Below are 19,067 nucleotides of genomic sequence, written 5' to 3'. Positions count from 1 at the left end.
AATGCATGGAGAATACAGCTATCCATGGCTACTAGTCCTGATGGCTATATGCTTCCTCCAGTATCAGAGGCAGTATGCCCATGCACACCAGTTGCTGGGGAACATGAGCAGGATGGTGCTATTGCACTCATGTCCTTCATCAGACGAAGGCCCACCTATCCAGTGTTCCCACAGTGGCCAACCAGATGCCTGTGGGTAGCCTACAAGCTTGTAGGCTACCCACAGGCATCTGGTTGGCCACTGTGGGAACACTGGATAGGTGGGCCTTCGTCTGATCCAGCAGGGGTCTTCTTATGTTTTTAGGTAACTACTACAACCACGACAGCAATGTCAGAGTGGATGCGGGCGATTTTATCCACAAAGTGCCTAGCAAAATTGGCACAAATTTATTTATTTACAATATTTATATATTACTCCACATCAGAAGATTTTGGAGTGGTAAACAACAAGGTAAAAGAATAAAACATGAGGTTAAAACAGAACATTTTTTAAAAAACAAATTCCAACGAGGTCAAATTTAATAAACCGTGGCTGGGCACGCAAGGAAGGCCTCTCAAAATAACAACGTCTTCAGGAGGCGCTAGATGGAATACAATATTGGCACCTGCCTGACCTTCAAAGGCAGGAAATTGTACAGAAAGGCGATTGTACAGGCAGGCGATTGTCACACTGAAGCCTCTTTTCCTGGTGGACTCCAACTGGGCCATGATGGGTCCATGTGGAACCACCAGGAACATGCCCTCTGATGACTTCAGTGACTGGGCAGTTTGGTAAAGAAGAAGGCCGTCTCTCAGGTATCCTGGTCCCAAGTTGTTTAGGGCTTTGTACTCTAGTACTAATACCTTAAACCTGGCCCGGTAGCAAATAGGCAGTTCCCTCAGCAAAGGAGTTGTACCCTGAAAAGGGGAAGCTCCCGACAACAGCTGAGCGGCTGCATTCTGCACTAGCTCTAGCTTCTGGACCAGCCTTAAGGGCAGCCCCACATAGAACACATTGCAGCAATCCAGTCCTCAGGCTGCTAGTTCTCACCACTGAGAAAAGCTCCACTAGACAATGCTGTGCAGATGGCAATGTTAGTGGGAAAGTATGATTTATTTGCTGCAATCATCGCCACCATATGGGCCTTCATATGGGCTGTTTGACTGAATTCATCCTGAGTTTTCATCCACCATCGCTCTAATTGTTGGCCCAAGTATCAAAATCAAAGACATGTTGGCTCTAATGCAAATTACTCACACATGATAACATTACACAATTTAAGTAGTCTTTTAACTGGAAGTTAATATGTATAGAATTGTTTCAGGGTTTTTTTTAACAGATATAAGGGTAAATGTATACAGTCATTTAAGATATGCATGTTACAAAATTGATACTTTTCCCTATCGTTCCCCAATGGCAAGACCTCATGACAGTGCAAGGGCACTGGATTCCAATTTGTTTCTCCCAATAACTGAAGTGAAAGAACACAGCATTACAAACCTTGTGGAGTTTCTTTGACCTGGTTGGTTATTTTGCTGTCCACTGCTCTGCAGTGGAGAATCTCTGCGAGATAACACAGGTGACCTGGATGTTGTTCTCACAGGTACCTTACATAGAAAAAAATCCAAACAGTTAAGATAACATGGCATGGCAAAAACTAAGTCTATGCTTCCATAGGGATGCATTTGGATATGTTACTAAAGCACTGACTATTTTAGTCAAAATATTTCTATTAACTAAGATGTTCATCAACTACACAGCCCATAAGTTCAGTTGGACTGCATCTAAGATGCTGAAAAGAATATAAAGTTTAGTAGGTAGCTAGCATACAAACACATATATAGCCACTCACAGACTACCATGACAGTTAGAACACAGAACTTTGAAGCAAGGGATGCACTAAGCAATTTGCTGTAAGAGCATAGGAATTTAGAAAATTAAGCTCTAAGGAGCCAACAAATGCCTAGTAATGAATCAGTAGAAGGCAGAGACTGGGGGAAAGCAAGTTATATTTGAGAGAAGTAAATCAAGCAAGACAACACATTTTTGTTTATGTGGTCAATAACATCTTCAAATAGCTGATTTGTCTGACCTGCCAATTGGAGGCAGAAAAATAATTTTCAGCTATGAATGTTTATTAATGCTTTCTTGACTACTTAGCTTTGCATAATAAACAATTCATTTCTATACAATAGCCACAGCCCACAAATATTTTCTAGTATTAAATAAAGGGGGGAATTCTTGTAACAATGTGGATTTTTTAAAAGGGCAAATTCCTTGCCTAAAGTACTGTTCTTGATACCGGTGTCATTCTACGGGTGTGCATTCACTAGTTAAAAACCTAGCACATGCCTTGTTACTTTTTTGTTTAAAATAGTTAAACTTCTGTCTTTCTACTTCTTACCCTTGGAGGCACCTCGTCACTGTCTGATCTAGCCCAAGCCTTTTGGGTGGGGTCAGGTACCTCAGACTTAGAGTCAGAACTCTGACTTATCACTTCACTGCGTGAAGGTGGATATGGGTCCTGAGAGCGCAGGTGGTGATGTGCAAATTTGGGAGAAGGGTCACTGAAGGAATGGGACCGCGAGACAGGGGAAACATTGTTCTTGAGAGATGCCAGATGGGACCACTGTACCTTACGAAAAAACAAAACATAGAACATTCAATGCGTTCTGTACAACTGGCTTTTTTTCCCAATTAAACACAGAATAAAAAGGCAAGAGGGTTTGGGTGGCAGGATTAGCACAACTTGGATATGATGCAAGGCAAGCATGTGGTGAAATCAATGGGCTTAAAGCAAGGAAGGTGCCCAGAGAACATAAAGGACTGTGAATACAGTATATGGACATTTTGTGAGGCATACTCTGAACACACATATTAATGGGGAGGAATGAGAGAAAATCCCATCTGGTGGACTTGCTTCAATATCCAGTCAAGTCCATGCCTTTGTAGGCTCCAAATGGGCCATACAACAGATGAAAATTTTCAACACAAGTATCAAATTGGAAGAAAAAAGTATAGAATTATATTGACAAATATATTCGCTTCAAAGCAATTTACTGATATCTTTAGATCATGCAGTAAGTTGATTTTAAGGCATTATGAAATAATTAAATGGAATGAAAAATAAGATATCCTTTACTTTTCTACAATCAATATATTTATATATGTGCACACTGGTGTGTGTGTGTGTGTGTGTGTGTGTGTATAAACATTCACTACACTGTATAAAATACAATATATGTATATTGCATAGATCACAGGCAATGTATAATATATATGCACATTAGAGCCTACACAGAGATGACAACACACTATGGAAGCACAGCAGTATACCCATAGTTAAGCTTGAAGTCTCCAAGGTAAGTCTTACAATAACCATTCACTGTCACCCTGTTTAGGGCTATATAGCACTTTTCAACCTAAATACTTTTTTTTTTTAAAGCAGTCTCCACACTTCAATGAAGATGACTAGAAATAATTAAATTCATGCACAAGTGTAATTTTCTCTAATATTTGGAATTATACAGACAACTTTGTGCTTCACCCCCTCTCTTCTTTAAGCTCTGAAGCAGACCAGACTTGAAACTCAGTCCTCAAACAAGTAATCACAGAACTCTGAGCACAGTGAAAACATGTACCACAGCTACTTATCTGTCCCTTTGCTAAGCAAAATTAAATACAGCTCACTCCCGCTCTCTCTGTATGTGTGCGTACATATGTGCATGGTCAGCACAAGTAAACATATTATATTGTGGCATGTATATCCTGTTGTGGCAATGATATCTCTAATAATTTGGAGGAGTTGGTGGCATCAAATGCTTAGTTGAGAAGGCGCCACACTGTTTGTTGTGGAAACCTGGTCATATACTAGCTATCTAAGACTGTTTTGCAGAGGAACTAAGTCTGCTTGGTTGGAGGAATTATCAGTAAAAATGGCTGCTGCTGTATTATTTGTATTTTGCCATAGGCAGTTTGCTATTAAATCTTGCCATTAGAAGCTCTAGCTGCTACTCCAATGGATTTAGGGGAAACCAGTACTGAAAAAAAAATAAGATTCTGGGTTAACTACTACTGTTCCCCAAATCTGAAACTGAATAGGTGTCAAGGGCTCCTTGGAGGTCTCCCTCTGTCTAAACCAGTAGCCAAGTCTAGACACAGACAAAGGAATTCCTTTCAAAGCTTTATTCTTCTTTTACAACTTAACAACTATACCGATTGCAACTAGATCTGAGCAGCACAGTACCTATGCCCTAAGTTGGAACAGTTGGTCCCCGTTTGAAAGGGAATTACTGGCAGACCCCTGAACTTAAGGACTAGGGAGAGTCCCTCCCCTTTTCCCTTGGAGCCTCTGGGCACAGCCGTTGTTTGCGCGCCAACCTGGCACTTCGCCTCCTTTCCGCGCCCTCCATCTGGCGCCGCTCTCTGCATCTGCGTCGCGCATTTACCAAGTCTGCTATCTGTGCTTGGTCACTCCCTGGACTGCTAACTAAACTAGGAATGCTGGTGGGAGGAATCTCCGTCAGCTGTTGGTCCTGGGAAAGAGGAGCGCGCTCCTCTCCCTGGAGCGACTGCTCTTCCTCAGAATCAGAACTACTCTGGGATTCTATGGGCTCAGTGTCCACCCTGACAATAGGTAGCACGCCATTCTCGAAATGTAATAGTCTCTAAATTTCCTTGCCAGTTTACCAAGGAATGTGGTAGAAACCTCATATATTTCTTAGCAACCTCTACATTTTAAGGAAAACCCAAGGAAGACATGATGAGTTAAGTTTTACCAGGAGTAAAGAAACAGGTATCTGTAAATGCAGCGTTCGCTATCTTAGAACAGAAATAACAAGTCATTCACACGCTTGAAAGTGATTGTGTTTTCTGCAATACAGTCATATTTATGTTAAGGTTTATTCTATCTGTTGGCTTCCACAGCCCTCTGTCAGCCCCCCACCCCCACATACCTTTCACAAGGACCTTTTCTGCTTTTACCTGTGGTTCCATTGGCTTTTGCAGTGAAGGCTGAACAGGCTCAGAATTTCCATTTGAAAAGGACTCTGATCTTGAAGGCACTGGTGGCTCCAACACTTTGCTTGTCTGTTTAGACAGTGCTTCAGGAGAGCCTTGATTATTCTTTCTATATCGATCATCAGCCTGAAAGAAATATTGAAGTATGTGAGCTGAACAAGCATAGTCACCATTACATTTGATGGAAAGGTTTTCTACAGCTTTCATCCAACGAAAACCAGACAAGACAGAAGTACTGTTGGTAGGTGGATCGCTTGAGCTGGGTTCAGATGTGCAGCTTGTCTTGAATGGGGGGCTGCATTCCACCTATGAGATCAAGTCTGGGTGTGCTCCTTAATCCCATGCTCCTGTTAGATACGCAGGTTGTATCAGTAGCAAGGGGTGTCTTTTTCCAACTTAGGCTGGTTCGCCAACTACGACCCTTCCTAGTGAGGTTGGATCTTGCCACGGTCATTGTAATTACCTCCAGATTAGACTACTGTAATGTGCTCTATGTGTTGCTTCTCTTGAGAAGTGTTAGGAAATTACAACTACTGCAAAACACTGTAGCCAGGATGTTGACTGGTGCCAGATACCTTGACCATATCGCACCTGTGTTGTTTGATCTGACTAGTTGCTCATTTGTTTCGGGACTCAATTCAAAGTACCGATGATAAACATTAAAGCCCTAAAAGGCTTGGGACTTCGGTATCTTAAAGACCTTCTTCCATATGTACCTCCCTGCAAGCTCCACTCATCAGAGGCTCTGCTTCATGTCCCTTGAGCCTGTGAAGCACGATGGGCAGCTTACAGGTATAGGGCTTCTTCAGTAAGGTCTAGCCTATGGAAACCCTGCCAACTAAAGCTCACCAGGCCCCATCACTTTACTGTTTTAGATGGCTTACAAAAATATGGTTACTTAAAAATGCATTTGGCTGAATATTTTCCTGTTTTATTTTTCATGTTTCCTAGTTCTGACTGCTGTCCCTAGAAATTGCTATTGTTGCTGGTCTGTTATATTAATATTTTATCTTCATTACATTCTTATTAGGAATAGAAACTGCTAAGAAATAAAGCTTTCATAAGATCCAGCAAATACCAGTTAAGCCAAAACTGAATAGTTGTAGCAATTACCCAAGTAGAGTTACAATACTGCCTCTTAATAACTAATAATACTGTTTTCTCCTTGACAAAAATGTAAGTGATTTTAAAATTACTTGTTTTTTACAGCAGCATTTTTTGTCATAATGCTCTACTATAGTGGCTTTCAAATGGTGTGGCAGGGAAGCCTGGAGCTCCTCATACAATTTTATTAGGAATTCTGCAATGACAGGATCACTAATGTGCAAAGTGTTCTCTAAAGGTAAGCAGAAAACCTCTGGCCTACTGTATTAATTATCCTTAAAACAGTGCAACGGAAGTTCTGGCACTGAATTATTTCCATCCCATTATGGACAATCATTACTTCCTGTCTCTTAGTGTGTGTCTGGTCCCCCCTTTGAACATTAAGATGAAGCAAGCAGCACATGACACAGAAAAACGTTAACTGGAGTGTCATGGCAGCATCCACAACACAATGGTTAAATAGATTACATGTGTGGGAAATGTAAGGAGCTTTACCATAGGTCTGAAATACAACTTCCTGACCAAATCCAACCCTGGGAGTACTTGGAAAAGGAGGCAGAGCTTAAGATTCTACCAGAGTTTTGATGTCATCCTCCATTGATCTAAAAACACTACAAAATGTATTTCTTCAAAGGCCCACCTGAAAATGTGGTAGTCCTTCCTTGTGGTAATCCTGCCATATCTGCTTGGGTTGTGGGGAACATGATAGAAACTTATTAAGAAATATAAGTGATGTGGATGAGTGAAAATAAATTGCCCGTCTTTAAAAATGACGACAACCCACACTGTGTAGCTTATTTTGCAGGGTGGGTTGTCCTGTCTTGCAAATTCACCCAATGCATATGTAAGATCTTCTGGAAAAACACTGTCTCAGAAGTCAGGAAGAAAGCAAACAATTTAAGGAAGCCATTCAAGCCTATTGTAAACACTACAAATGGGAATGATTACCTATCTTTTTTCAAGGCTAGAGTTAGATGAGCAGGTAAAACTACTAAAAAGAGCAGGTAAAACTACTTGGCTTTATCTGAGAAGGGACAAGGTTTTCACTTCCCACTTTTTCATTGGTAAAGCTCCCTCCCATGTTTTGTGGGCAAAGATCCAAAAATACACTGTCTCCTATTCAACAACACTGGTTATCAGTGTGATGGTAATACTGAAACAAGGAAATCAGATGTCAAAATCTTGAGAGAGAAGTTACCTCCCGTGGTTTTTCAGTAGGCTCATAATGGGCTTTAGGCTCAGGTGTATGATAATTTTGTTTATTCCTTTCTTGCTGCTGCTGCTGCTGCTGCCGCCTGTGGTCATGCTGAAGTGACAAAAGATATGCCTGCTCCTGTTGCAATTGACGCTGAAGCCTCTCTGCTTGCCGATGTTCTTCCATCTCTCGCCATCTGTATTCCTTTGAGAAAACAGGTCAGCATTCCAGATATGAACACCAGGCTTATGGAAGGCACTTCCCTATCTCTCCTGGTGAATTATACATTTACTTCTGTTAGAATACAAGGAAGTGTACCAGACATTAAAAGTAGACCCAAAATAGCATGTTGTTGTTTTTCTTAGTAAAACGTTTCAGGCTAACCTTAGCAAGTTTAATGACCTACAAGTACAGTGGTATGTTAACATTTAAAAAAAGACTAGTGTATTGCTGAAAAACAGTGTGGTTTGGGCGGGGCAGGTGGGGGGGGAGGAAGGAGGCAACAACCTGATATTTATATCCAGTGTTTAATAAAATGTATTATTGTCTGCACCCTCATTATTCTGAGAAGGCTAAAGGGCTGTTCAAAAAACTTGCCTACCAAACCAGAACTGTTCCAAGTTTTTTAAAAAATAAAACAGAGAAATCTACTCTTATTGCACTGTGAGATCACCATACAGTATTTTTCACATGTGCCTGCCAGCCCAATGCACTATCGCATGAATAGCTTTTGTTCCAAGCTCTATTGTGCATAAAGTTCAGCTGTGTCCAACTGAGGAAAGCCTGGGACGCTAGCCAGAGAAAGGAATCCTATAGCTACTGAACAAAACAGATACAGTGTGTTACCAGTAACATGGCCTGCTCCTGGAGCAGCTGCTGCTGAAGAATTTCCAAGTGCCGCTGCTCCTCTTCTAGCTGTCGCCTGATATACTCCTGTCACACAGAAATTACCCAGCAATAAAATTGTTCACAACAGCAATGCATCGAAACCACCTGAACAGTACACCAAAAACAAACCAACTACCCCGCGTCACCTTCAGGTGACAATTCGCTTATGAATTTTGTCAGTCCCTAGTGAACAAGTTAAGAAAAACCTATCATCTAAAGTAATGGCTGAAAAATATACCATTTCAGACTGAAATTGGGGGGGGGGGGGTCAGGAGGAAGTGCACAGCTTGTCTGATGAATTTTGAAAATGTTTTTTTAAAACAAAAAACAAGCAAATGTATTTTAAAAACAAGTTGAGAGTTAAAACACAGCAAATCTTATCAACACAGCCAACACAAAATCACATGCAATTTTTAATTAAAATAATTAGTTTTAGGCACTGTGTGATGAACCGTTAGCAACAGCTAGAGCCAGGCTTAGTTAAGGCATCCCTTTTGCAAGCTTCCCAACAGAGAACCTCTGCCAAACACAACTCTAACATCAACTATAGATTTATCCTAGCCTCCATCATTGGAACAGACAATGCCAATCTTACTGAAGTATGTGGTGGTTATGACAAAACACAAAACAAACATCCACTAGAGAACAGGTATAAGACCAAATGCATCTTAATCTGAAAAACAATGTCTACACTTCAGAAGTTAAAGACAAATACATTTACTCACTGCTTCATCTGGCCTACTAAGCCAAGTCTTAATATGCAGCACCATTTCCAAAGCTAAGAATATCCTACCATGCAAATTAAAGAGTGTAGGTAATATAAACACATGCGCTCAAACACACAGAGAGACAGTGTATGCAAAAGGAATTAATGATTCAGTGCAATGACAAAATGGGAGCTACTTGAAATCTTATGAAAGGAAAATAAGATGTATACTAGCTTGTTATATGTACCCCTGCAAACCCAGAGTTTAGGTGAAGTGAAGAGGGATGAATAATTTCTTAAATCAGCCATAAGGATAGAGTTTGATGAATGTTTGTTTCAGTTAACACTGTAATTTTGAGATACGGGGATTTGTGGCCCCAATCCAGCTGTAGTTGCATGTAATTAGATGGGCATGTGGAGCACCATCTACATCAAAATCCCATTCAATGGGGCCCAGATGAGCACTGCAATGTGGATATACATCTGGACCTGCTACACACAGACAAGCCTTCTTCTGCAGGCAGATTTCCCTCACTGAACTACGGCAATTAACTACATTTCATAAGGCTAATCTGGGACACAATATCTAACACAATAACAGAAGTATCTACTATTTATGTCATTATATGGTCTGACGGGTTTAGTTACTTATTATACGTTTTTATGACTTCAGAAATCTCAAAATACACATCACAGCAGGAAAACATATTACACAAAGTATAATAAACCACAGTAGCATGCACTTACATTTCTGTATATAAATTTCAGACCCAATTATGTGGCAAACTTACACTGAGCATTGTTTTCCTAGTATTGTCATCTATGAATATCCTATTTTATATTATATATAAAATTGTAATTTATTTTAGGCAGGCAAGATTCATGCATAAGACTGATGGAGTAAAACCACTATTTTGAAAGTAGGCCCATATTTAAGGCATTTTATAATATGCATACCTATAAAATATACATAGTCTGAACGGGCATTTAAAAATTATAACAGCACAAAATGTAGGGTCTATTTTGCCTCAACATAATCAAGGTAATGATTTAAGTTAATTTAAGTAATGTGACTCTGTGTAAGAAGCTTCCAGACATGTGATAGCTAGTCACCAAGCAAGAGAGAAAACATTAAATGTTATACTATAATTTGCTGGCCTTCTTTAGGTTTCTTTTACAAATATTATTTTATTTTTGAAGCCATTCTGTGTGGCATATTTAAGAAATAATTTTATATGCAGTCTGAATGCCACTTAAGCTTCCAACTGCTGTACACATCTTATCTTTAAACCAGTGAGCCATGAAAGACTTCCTAATACTTCAATATTTTTCTCTACTTGTGGGGGGAAAATTCCAATTAATTAATTTCTATTGTTTCAGACTTACCTGCTCTCTTTCTACTCTCCTCTTTTCTTCCTCTGCTCTCCTCCTCTCTTCTTCTTCTTTTCGTCTCTTTTCCATTTCCTCCAATCGCTTCTTTTCCTCCTGTTCTCTTCTCCTTTGTTCCCGCTCTTGCTGTCTGCGAGCTTCTCGTTCTCTTCTTTGTTGCTGCAATTTAAAAAAAAAATGTAATTAACTTCCTTCTTTGCCAGCCTCCAGAACCTATGGGCTCTCCAGATGTTGTTGGAGTCAAAGTTCCATAAGGCCTCAGCCAGCATAGCCAATAGTCAGGGAGGATGGGAGTTGTAGGGCCACAGGCTGCCCACCCCCATGCCCTAAAATGAAACTTCACTATTTGTTGTTGTTGAATCAAGTTAAAATACTTGTGAGCATGAAGGGTGTTTAGAAATAGGCTTCTACAATGAGAATCCCAAATGTTTTAAAATGACAGGCAATATTATAATGGAAGCCACTGGAAATATTTCCACATGTAGCACATCCACACATCAACTAATATGTGAGAACTGTTGGCAACACATGGATATCCTAATTGCGTATAGACTATCCAGATCAAAACCAAATGCCACCAGAAATGTGTGCTATTGGTGCAGGAACAATGTCCATAATTAAAGTGGATCAGATGGTGAGCAGCCCACAACATTACTGGTGAAGTATAGGCCATGATCACACAATCATTTCAGCCTCTTCCGTGTGGCAACTAATGCAAGAATTGGGAATAAACGATTTGTAAGATCATGGATTCTGGATATAAGAGACTACAGGGTGAACAAAACAGAGGAAAATAAATACTTCCCCAGTTTAAAGATTATAAACTAAAAGAGAAGCCACCATTTTGTTCTAACATCATCTCATTTAGCAGTGAAGGTGTGTTTTATCAGAGACATGAGCAAGTATTACCCAAGGAAACAAACAAGATGTTAAAAGTGGGAGGTGCTTCCTAGTATAGCCCAGAGTCAAGTCTTTCTTCAAAAAAGTCTGCTTCCTAATGGATGGAGTAGAGAGCAGCCCAGTGTTCTGGACCGCTAGATGACGCCAAGAGGAGAACAAGCTTTTTTATCATTCAGGCCCGAAACGACCATTTACAGGGACTGACACCATGACGGCATTTTTTTAAATGAAAAGTTAACATGGCAAATCTAGAAGGGCATGTACCAAAGACCCTTCATAGTTACATTCAGTGCACAGGTCTCAAGTTGCTTACCTGTTCACTAGCTAATTTGGATGCTCGCTAATCTGTATGGTCATGAAAATATTTCCCCAGTCCTATTAGTTCCTATGTAGAATCTGGTACACTTAAAACTTTTGAAAAGAATACATGGTAACAGACTCAAACTATTCTCTCATTTAAAAATAAACATTGTGCATGTGTGTCAGTGAAAGATAACATGGGATATGGCCAATTTCTTTCTCTGTATTTTGAATGCTATTACCTCCATAATCTGATTCTGCAGACCTAAATTTCCTGAAATCCATCAACATGAAAAATTATCTCCTCAGAATCTAGATTTTGCCTATCCGTAGTTCTGAAGGATGTTGAATGACCTGTTTGTGCCTGTATTTATTTATCTAAGAACCTTTATCCCATTCTTCAGGTAGCAAATACCCAAAGGAGCTAATAAATATGAAACCAAAACAAACAAACTCAAAATAATAAAGGACAAACGAACACAACCAGATGCAGAAATCAAAAAGTGGATTAAAACATCGTACAGAGAAATTGTGAGACTGGAAGCCCCATTTAAGTTTCTTAAACATCCTTTTTTCACACTTTTTAAAAACCTGTTTCTGTGAATTCGCTACAGGTTTCCATCAGCTTTTGAAAATGACCTCTGTTATGAGGGCCGGACCCACGTGTATGTTCTGTTAAATACTGTTGTCAGGGTTCCCCTTATGACCTGGACCCCCCAAGCAACCCCTTAAGGTTCTCTTGCCTCCTTAAGAGTCCTACCTTCCTTCTTTTATACTTCCCAATCCCAGTTATGCAGAGTTTAAGCTTTAGACATCAGGTGACTAATACTCTAGACACAGGATTTAACCACAACATTTTACTAGTGGATTTAAAGCAAGAGCTGAGTAATACAAAAGGCATTAAAAGAAAATAAAAGAGCAAAACGCAAAGTTCCTTTACCCTAGCTGTCCTTAGACTTTTCTAGGCTGCTTCTTCCTGCTCACTCTTCAGACTCTGCTCTCACTTCAGGCAATGGCTGTCTCTGCTCTTACTGGCTCTCTTGCTCTCTTTATATACCCTCCTCCCTCAAAACCAAAAGTACTGCTTCAAACCTGAAGAAATGAAACTTAAGTGGAGAAATGAAACTGACACTTAAGCAGAGAAATGAAATTACTCCCCTCAGGGTTACCCCCCCCCAAGAGAAAACTCCAGGCCTCTAAGCCTGACCGTTTTTTCCCTTTGCCTCTGTAGGACTCAAACCTCCACAACTATATATACAGAACATTTGTATATGTTGGATAGGTCTGTTCTCGAAACAGCCTGATGCAGTCCTTAGTTAGTGAGGCTTTTTACCCAACTTCTCTACCCAACCTGATACTTCCATTGCAAGCAATGACTACACTCAGACAGCACATTAAGTTTAGCCTGATGAAAACAAGCTGTGTCTGCCAAGCCTTGGGTTCACATGCTCCCCTTCCTGCATTTTCCTCCAGTACAGTCATAAGGAGGCATTTGGAAGTTTTCACTTTGTACAGTAATCCTAGTCTACCATACCAAACCCAACAAACGCAATCTTAACTACAGTTAGTGGAAACAGGGCAACTTCAAACTGTTGTTTACAAAGCTGGCTTGTTTTCACTAACCACAGTTAAAAATTTACCAGAATTTCAAGTTCATACACAACACTAAGCTGGTGTGGTTAATATAAAATGGATGGTTCCAATCTTCTTCTCAGGGTCACACTGGAGGGGGAGGGGCAAAGCGTCAGGCTTGATGTAGTTCACTCTCATAATGTTAAAACTATGGTTTAGTGACATGTCTGACTGTGGCCAGAGTCAATGATGGAATAGACTTCTAGAAGCCTGATGAAAACAAATGACACCTGATTGCTCCTTAATGCATTTCAACAAGTCTTGCTCCTTAGATGTATTAATTTCAACAAGTCTTTAAATATTTAAATAATATCTAAATTACTAGGTGCAATCCAAAAAATGTGAGTTGTAAGCTCATTCCATTGCTTTCAATGGGACATAGATGGGGCTGTATGTTACAATAAAGGTTTATTCAAAGAGTAAAATTATTATTAAAACGTTAGCACCTCATGAAATAATCTGGTGTAGGAGAAATACAAGATCTCACTTATTCAGACGTACTACTTTTATCGGGGTGGGTGGGGCAGAAATGCACAACAACCAAGGCTCACCATCATTTTCACTTTGGGTACAATTTGGAGGACAAATTAATATGCCCCAATTAATAAGGAAATTAAATATTAAAATTTATAGCTCAATGATCTATTTGGTTATAGATTAACCTTTATGTCCATCTGAAAATGCAAGATGTACAACATAAAAAGACAGCTAGGGTGGGAAATTAGTTCAGCAGCATGGGCCACCCTTGAAACATTTTAAATTGGAGAACAGCAGCTAATCTCTCTATTAACCAATGCACAATTAACATAACTTAAATACCATTTACACATACATGCTGGATGCCAAGCTATGGCTGGCAGACACAATTTACTTATTTTGCACTTTTTAAAAATCTTAAACCCTTATGCCAACTCACAAAACTGACTTGAGTTAGTGTCTCAAATCATTAAATGCATTTATGAATTTCTTAAGAAACATCACATTTTTCCAGTTTAGTAGGCACTTGTTTCTTTCTATCTGTATTCTGAGGCTTGGATGCAGGATTTGAAGTGGATGTCCACCACCATAAAGACTACAATTTTACAAATCTGAACTCTAGAAGAATTTTAAAACTTCTATCAACTACTAAGGGTTTGCAGGGATTGCTCAGCTCTGCCATAAATAAATTTCATCTGACTCTTGAAAGAACAGTTTCCCCCTCTGCTAGCAATACGTTTCAGTTAGCAATCAATCTGGTTACCAGGCACTGGTGCTGCTTTTAAGAAGAGTAACACTAAGCATGGGGAGGACGTATTTAGTCCTATGAAGGTTTCTGTTGCTCTGGAAGAGATTTGACTGACTAATGAGCTTTGGGGAACTCAAAAACTTACTCACTACTTTGTGACATTTTAGTTGTTCCTAATGAAGGTGGACCCAATAAAGGAACCTCTAGGTGGCTCCTAAGGGATGGGTTGCTGTAAACATATTGCAAATGTACTACAGCTTTTAAACACGTCTTTAAACACTGCTCTGTTTTCTGCATCTATTCCCAATACAAGTCTGCTATCATTTCTATCAAGTCGATCTAGGATGTGTGCCAGTATTGGGACGCTGGCAGCGGGGAGGGGCGGATATATTTTTATATTGCTGGCAATACATCCCCAGAAACTACTTAATGTAGAAAGCTTTCCTTAATTCCCATCTCAAAACATCAAGTGGAAAATACCGTACACGTATCCTTAAATTTACTAACCAAAACTGACAACCTAGAGCTTAGGTCACTGAGGAAAATACTAAAAGGGATTTCAAATCTTGAAAAGCATTTCATTTAACTTCCTTTGCTTTGCTTTCTTAAACGTCTTTTTTGCAATACATATGGTGATTTAAAGACACAGTCCTCGAATACTTTGACTTTTTTCAGTTTTTTATTTGTTTCCTTGTCCCTTAGACTCAAACTACATGTTACTTGCAATACTGTTGGTGCCAATAGTAGGGTTTTTACTATTCCTAATTGCTATGAGAAGGGGCTGAATTTGTGAGGGGGGTTACAGCTGTGGAGGAACGATTACCCACTCCATGCACTGCAGTCCTGATCTGTACTGTGGCCCCTATGCTTATTTTTGAATAAGGAAGAAGCAGACATAGCTGGACACTATGTATTAGAAAATAGCATGTAGTTTCCCCCTAATCAACACTCTTCTAAGAGTATGAGCCAAAGAAGACATTACTTTAAAGACATAGCTAGTTTAAGCAGAGGGAGGTGATCCAGATCAGGAGCCTAGTATGTGGGATAGGGGCCTTTAATCCTTCCCCCTCAACTGCAGACCCCCAAGATCTAGGGTCCACCCCATTTTTGGAGCTCCCCTTTTACTGCAAATGGGAGCTCCGAAAATGGGCTGGACCCTAGATCACTCTAAAAACCAACTGGGGGAGACTCGGGGACAGGGAGAATGGAAGAGGGGATCCCCAAGGGAAAATCCCACACTTTAAGACTTAAGGATAACATTGCTAAGGGGCTGATCTGGCCCCCTTACCCTGTGACCTGTTAGCTGTCAAAGGCTGTCAAACTAGCGTATACGCAGCCCTGTCTTGTCAATTACCTTGTATGTTTCCTAATAAACTTTATTCCCTTTCACAACTGAAACATACAAGGCAATAGATAAGGCTATATAAAGTTTGACAGCTGCAATTGCACACCTCTGCAATTGCAAAAAACGACCCTCCCAAAACCTTACAAAGACATTTGTGCGCATTCCTGGGGAAAAAAAAAATGTCCCTGTCTTGCGTAAATGTCAGGGCACAATTGGGGGTGGGGACTCCAAACACGATCAGGGTTGCGATCAGAGTGAGGAGGGGGACGTGGCAGCAGAACCCGTCTCGTTTACCACCAAGTCCCCTGGCATACATCCTGGAGTCAGATGAGGACTGAGGGAGAGAACAACCCATGGTAAGCCCAACCATCCGTCAGGCTCACCGTGGGTTGTTCCGACGACAACCCACACTGTGTAGCTTATTTTGCAGGGTGGGTTGTCCTGTCTTGCAAATTCACCCAATGCATATGTAAGACTTTCTGGAAAAACACTGTCTCAGAAGTCAGGAAGAAAGCAAACAATTTAAGGAAGCCATTCAAGCATATTGTAAACACTACAAATGGGAATAATTACCTATCTTTTTTCAAGGCTAGAGTTAGATGAAAGCAGTATCAATAATAAAAAGGTGAAATTATGTTACCTGATTTGGAAGATAAATGGCTTGTTACTTTGAGCATTTTCACATAGGACGATTTTTTGTTATTACTTTTACCATGCTGTTTGGTGCTACTGCTCAAGACCCTGTCCTTATTTTATAAACACCCTGATAGCCATCAAGCTTTAGTGCCAAATTCAAATACTGCAGTATAGAAAGGAACTTGCAAAACAGCCAACTAAAATGTCCTCTTTGGGTCAGTTATTCTTAATACCTAGACCTACTGTCCTATTGAAGAATGCTGGCATTACAAATGCTGGGCAGCAGGTGTTGAATTTTTAAGGGAACCTCAAAGATTCAGGAGCTCTAAATGTGAAAAATGTCAGGCAAGAATTCATAGCCTTAGGCCCTTTCACCAAAGGCAAAAAAGAGCAGCCTTTTCCATTTTGTCCTATTTCTACCTCTTCTAGTCTCCTCCTTTGCTCTTTCTGCTGTTCAATGCGTTTTTGTCTCTCTGCCAGCAGCTGCCTCTTGTACTCCTCTTGCTCTCGTAGCTGCTGTTCCTGTAGCAGCTGTTGTCGCCGAAGAGCCTCAGAACGTTCCTTGTTTTCCTGCTGCAATCTCAGGAAATCACGTCTGAGGGTAGATTCTCCAGGCACATTAACAATAGAACTGTGAGAAGGGAAAAGGGTATTAAAGCCCAAACATAAACTAGTAGGTAAATAACTGAGTATGTTGTGAACTTTTCCATTTTGGATCTTTGTTTTCCCCACGAGCACTGAAAATATACTGTTACAAGGGTGGGGGGAACACACAGAAATCAGAATCCAGTCAATTTAGTCCAGAACTATGGGGAAAAGGTCAATTTTTTTTTAAGTCTAAGGAAAAGCGATTACACACACGTGTGCACACAAGCACGCACACGCACAAACAGCTAGATCAATAGTTGTTTCGATATCACATTCATTTCATTATCTCAGACACAATGGTGCCTTGAGGTGTTTATCAAGGAACAAGAAACATTTTCCATGCTGCAGTATTAGAGCCAAAACAGACATGACTTTAAATCTATGTCTAGCACTGACATCTCTTTTTTCATTTTTACTCTACAGTAAGTACAGAGGCCTAGACCTGAATCAGGATCCCTGGGGCAGGGAGAGCGGGGAGGGTGGCTTTTAAGATACAGATCAGGGGCCCTGCGCCTAGCCTAGAATAAACATGTTGTTGTTGTTCAGTCGTGTCCAACTCTTCGTGACCCCATGGACCATAGCACACAAGGCCTTCCTGTCCTCCGCTCTCTCCCGGAGCATGCTCAAGTTCATATTCATTGCATCCGTGATGCTATCTAGCCATCTCATCCTCTGCCATCCCCTTCTCCTTTTGCCTTCAGTCTTTCCCAGCATCAGGGTCTTTTCCAGAGAGTTTTCTCTTCGCATTAGGTGGCCAAAATATTCCGAGCTTCAGCTCCAGTATCTGTCCTCCCAATGAGCAGTCAGAGTTGATTTCCTTTAGGATGGACTGATTTGCCCTCCTTGCAGTCCAGGGGACTCGTAAGAGTCTTCTCCAGCACCACAGTTCGAAAGCATCAATTCTTCGACGCTCAGCCTTCCTTATAGTCCAGCTCTCACAGCCATACATTACTACTGGGAAAACCATAGCTTTGATTAGACGGACCTTTGTCGGCAAGGTGATGTCTCTGCTTCTTACTATGCTGTCTAGGTTGGCCATAGCTTTCCTCCTAAGGAGCAAGCATCTTTTAATTTCATGGCTACAGTCACCGTCTGCAGTGATCTTAGAGCCCAAGAAAGTAAATTCTGTCACTGCTTCCATTTCTTCCCCTTCTATATGCCAGGAAGTGATGGGGCCAGATGCCACGATCTTCGTTTTTTTAATGTTGAGTTTCAAACCAGCTTTGGCACTCTCCTCTTTCACCCTCAACAAGAGGCTCTTTAGATCCTCTTCGCTTTCTGCCATTAGGGTGGTATCGTCTGCATATCGGAGGTTGTTGATAATTCTCCCGGCAATCTTAATTCTAACTTGTGATTCATCCAACCCGGTGTTTCTCTGCATATAAGTTAAATAAGCAGGGCGACAATATGCAGCCTTGTCGTACTCCTTTCCCAATTTGGAACCAATCGGTTGTTCCATCTCTGGTTCTTACTGTTGCTTCTTGACCCTCATACAGGTTTCTCAGGAGACAGGTAAGGTGGTCTGGTACTCCCATCACTTTAAGAATTTGCCACAGTTTGTTGTGATCCACACAATCGAAGGCTTTAGCATAGTCAATGAAGCAGAAATAGACGTTTTTCTGGAATTCTCTTGCTTTCTCCATGATCCAGCGAATGTTGGCGATTTGATCTCTAGTTCCTCTGCCTCTTCGAAACCCAGCTTGTACTTCCGGTAGTTCTCGGTTCGCATACTGCTGAAGCCTAGCTTGTAGGATTTTGAGCATCACCTTGCTGGCATGTGAAATGAGCGCAATTGTGCGGTAGTTTGAACACTCTTTGGCGTTGCCCTTCTTTGGAATTGGAATGTAAACTGACCTTTTCCAGTCTTGTGGCCACTGTTGAGTGTTCCAAATTTGTTGGCATATTGACTGCAGCACTTTAACAGCATCATCTTTTAGGATTTTAAATAGCTCAGCTGGAAGACTGTCATCTCCGCTAGCTTTGTTGTTATTAATGCTTCCTAAGGCCCACTTGACTTCACTTTCGAGGATGTCCGGCTCAAGTTCAGTGACCACACTATCATGGCTATCAGGGACATTCAGATCTTTCCTGTATAGTTCTT

The 19,067-nt window shown here is 40.7% G+C and overlaps 1 protein-coding gene across 2 annotated transcripts in view; it reads right to left on the bottom strand.

The window, feature by feature from the left end:
* MAP4K4 (mitogen-activated protein kinase kinase kinase kinase 4) overlaps positions 1–19,067 on the bottom strand; it is a 179,940-nt gene that overhangs the window by 39,638 nt on the left and 121,235 nt on the right. Inside the window, exons 12-18 of one of the 2 annotated variants that reach the window (XM_084844424.1) lie at positions 16,739–16,949; positions 10,278–10,439; positions 8,144–8,230; positions 7,301–7,501; positions 4,963–5,124; positions 2,384–2,614; positions 1,480–1,586 (exon numbers count right to left, since the gene is read on the bottom strand). In XM_084844424.1, the coding sequence (XP_084700550.1) occupies positions 1,480–1,586; positions 2,384–2,614; positions 4,963–5,124; positions 7,301–7,501; positions 8,144–8,230; positions 10,278–10,439; positions 16,739–16,949 (1,161 nt within the window). The remainder of the gene's footprint in view (positions 1–1,479; positions 1,587–2,383; positions 2,615–4,962; positions 5,125–7,300; positions 7,502–8,143; positions 8,231–10,277; positions 10,440–16,738; positions 16,950–19,067) is intronic. The other variant, XM_084844426.1, reaches the window with a different exon arrangement.

Source organism: Heloderma suspectum, chromosome 3 (assembly GCF_057233095.1).
Source record: "Heloderma suspectum isolate Gila_16-S chromosome 3, 16-S_ref, whole genome shotgun sequence".
NCBI lineage: Eukaryota > Metazoa > Chordata > Lepidosauria > Squamata > Helodermatidae > Heloderma > Heloderma suspectum.
This window is presented reverse-complemented; position numbering and strand designations above follow the sequence as displayed.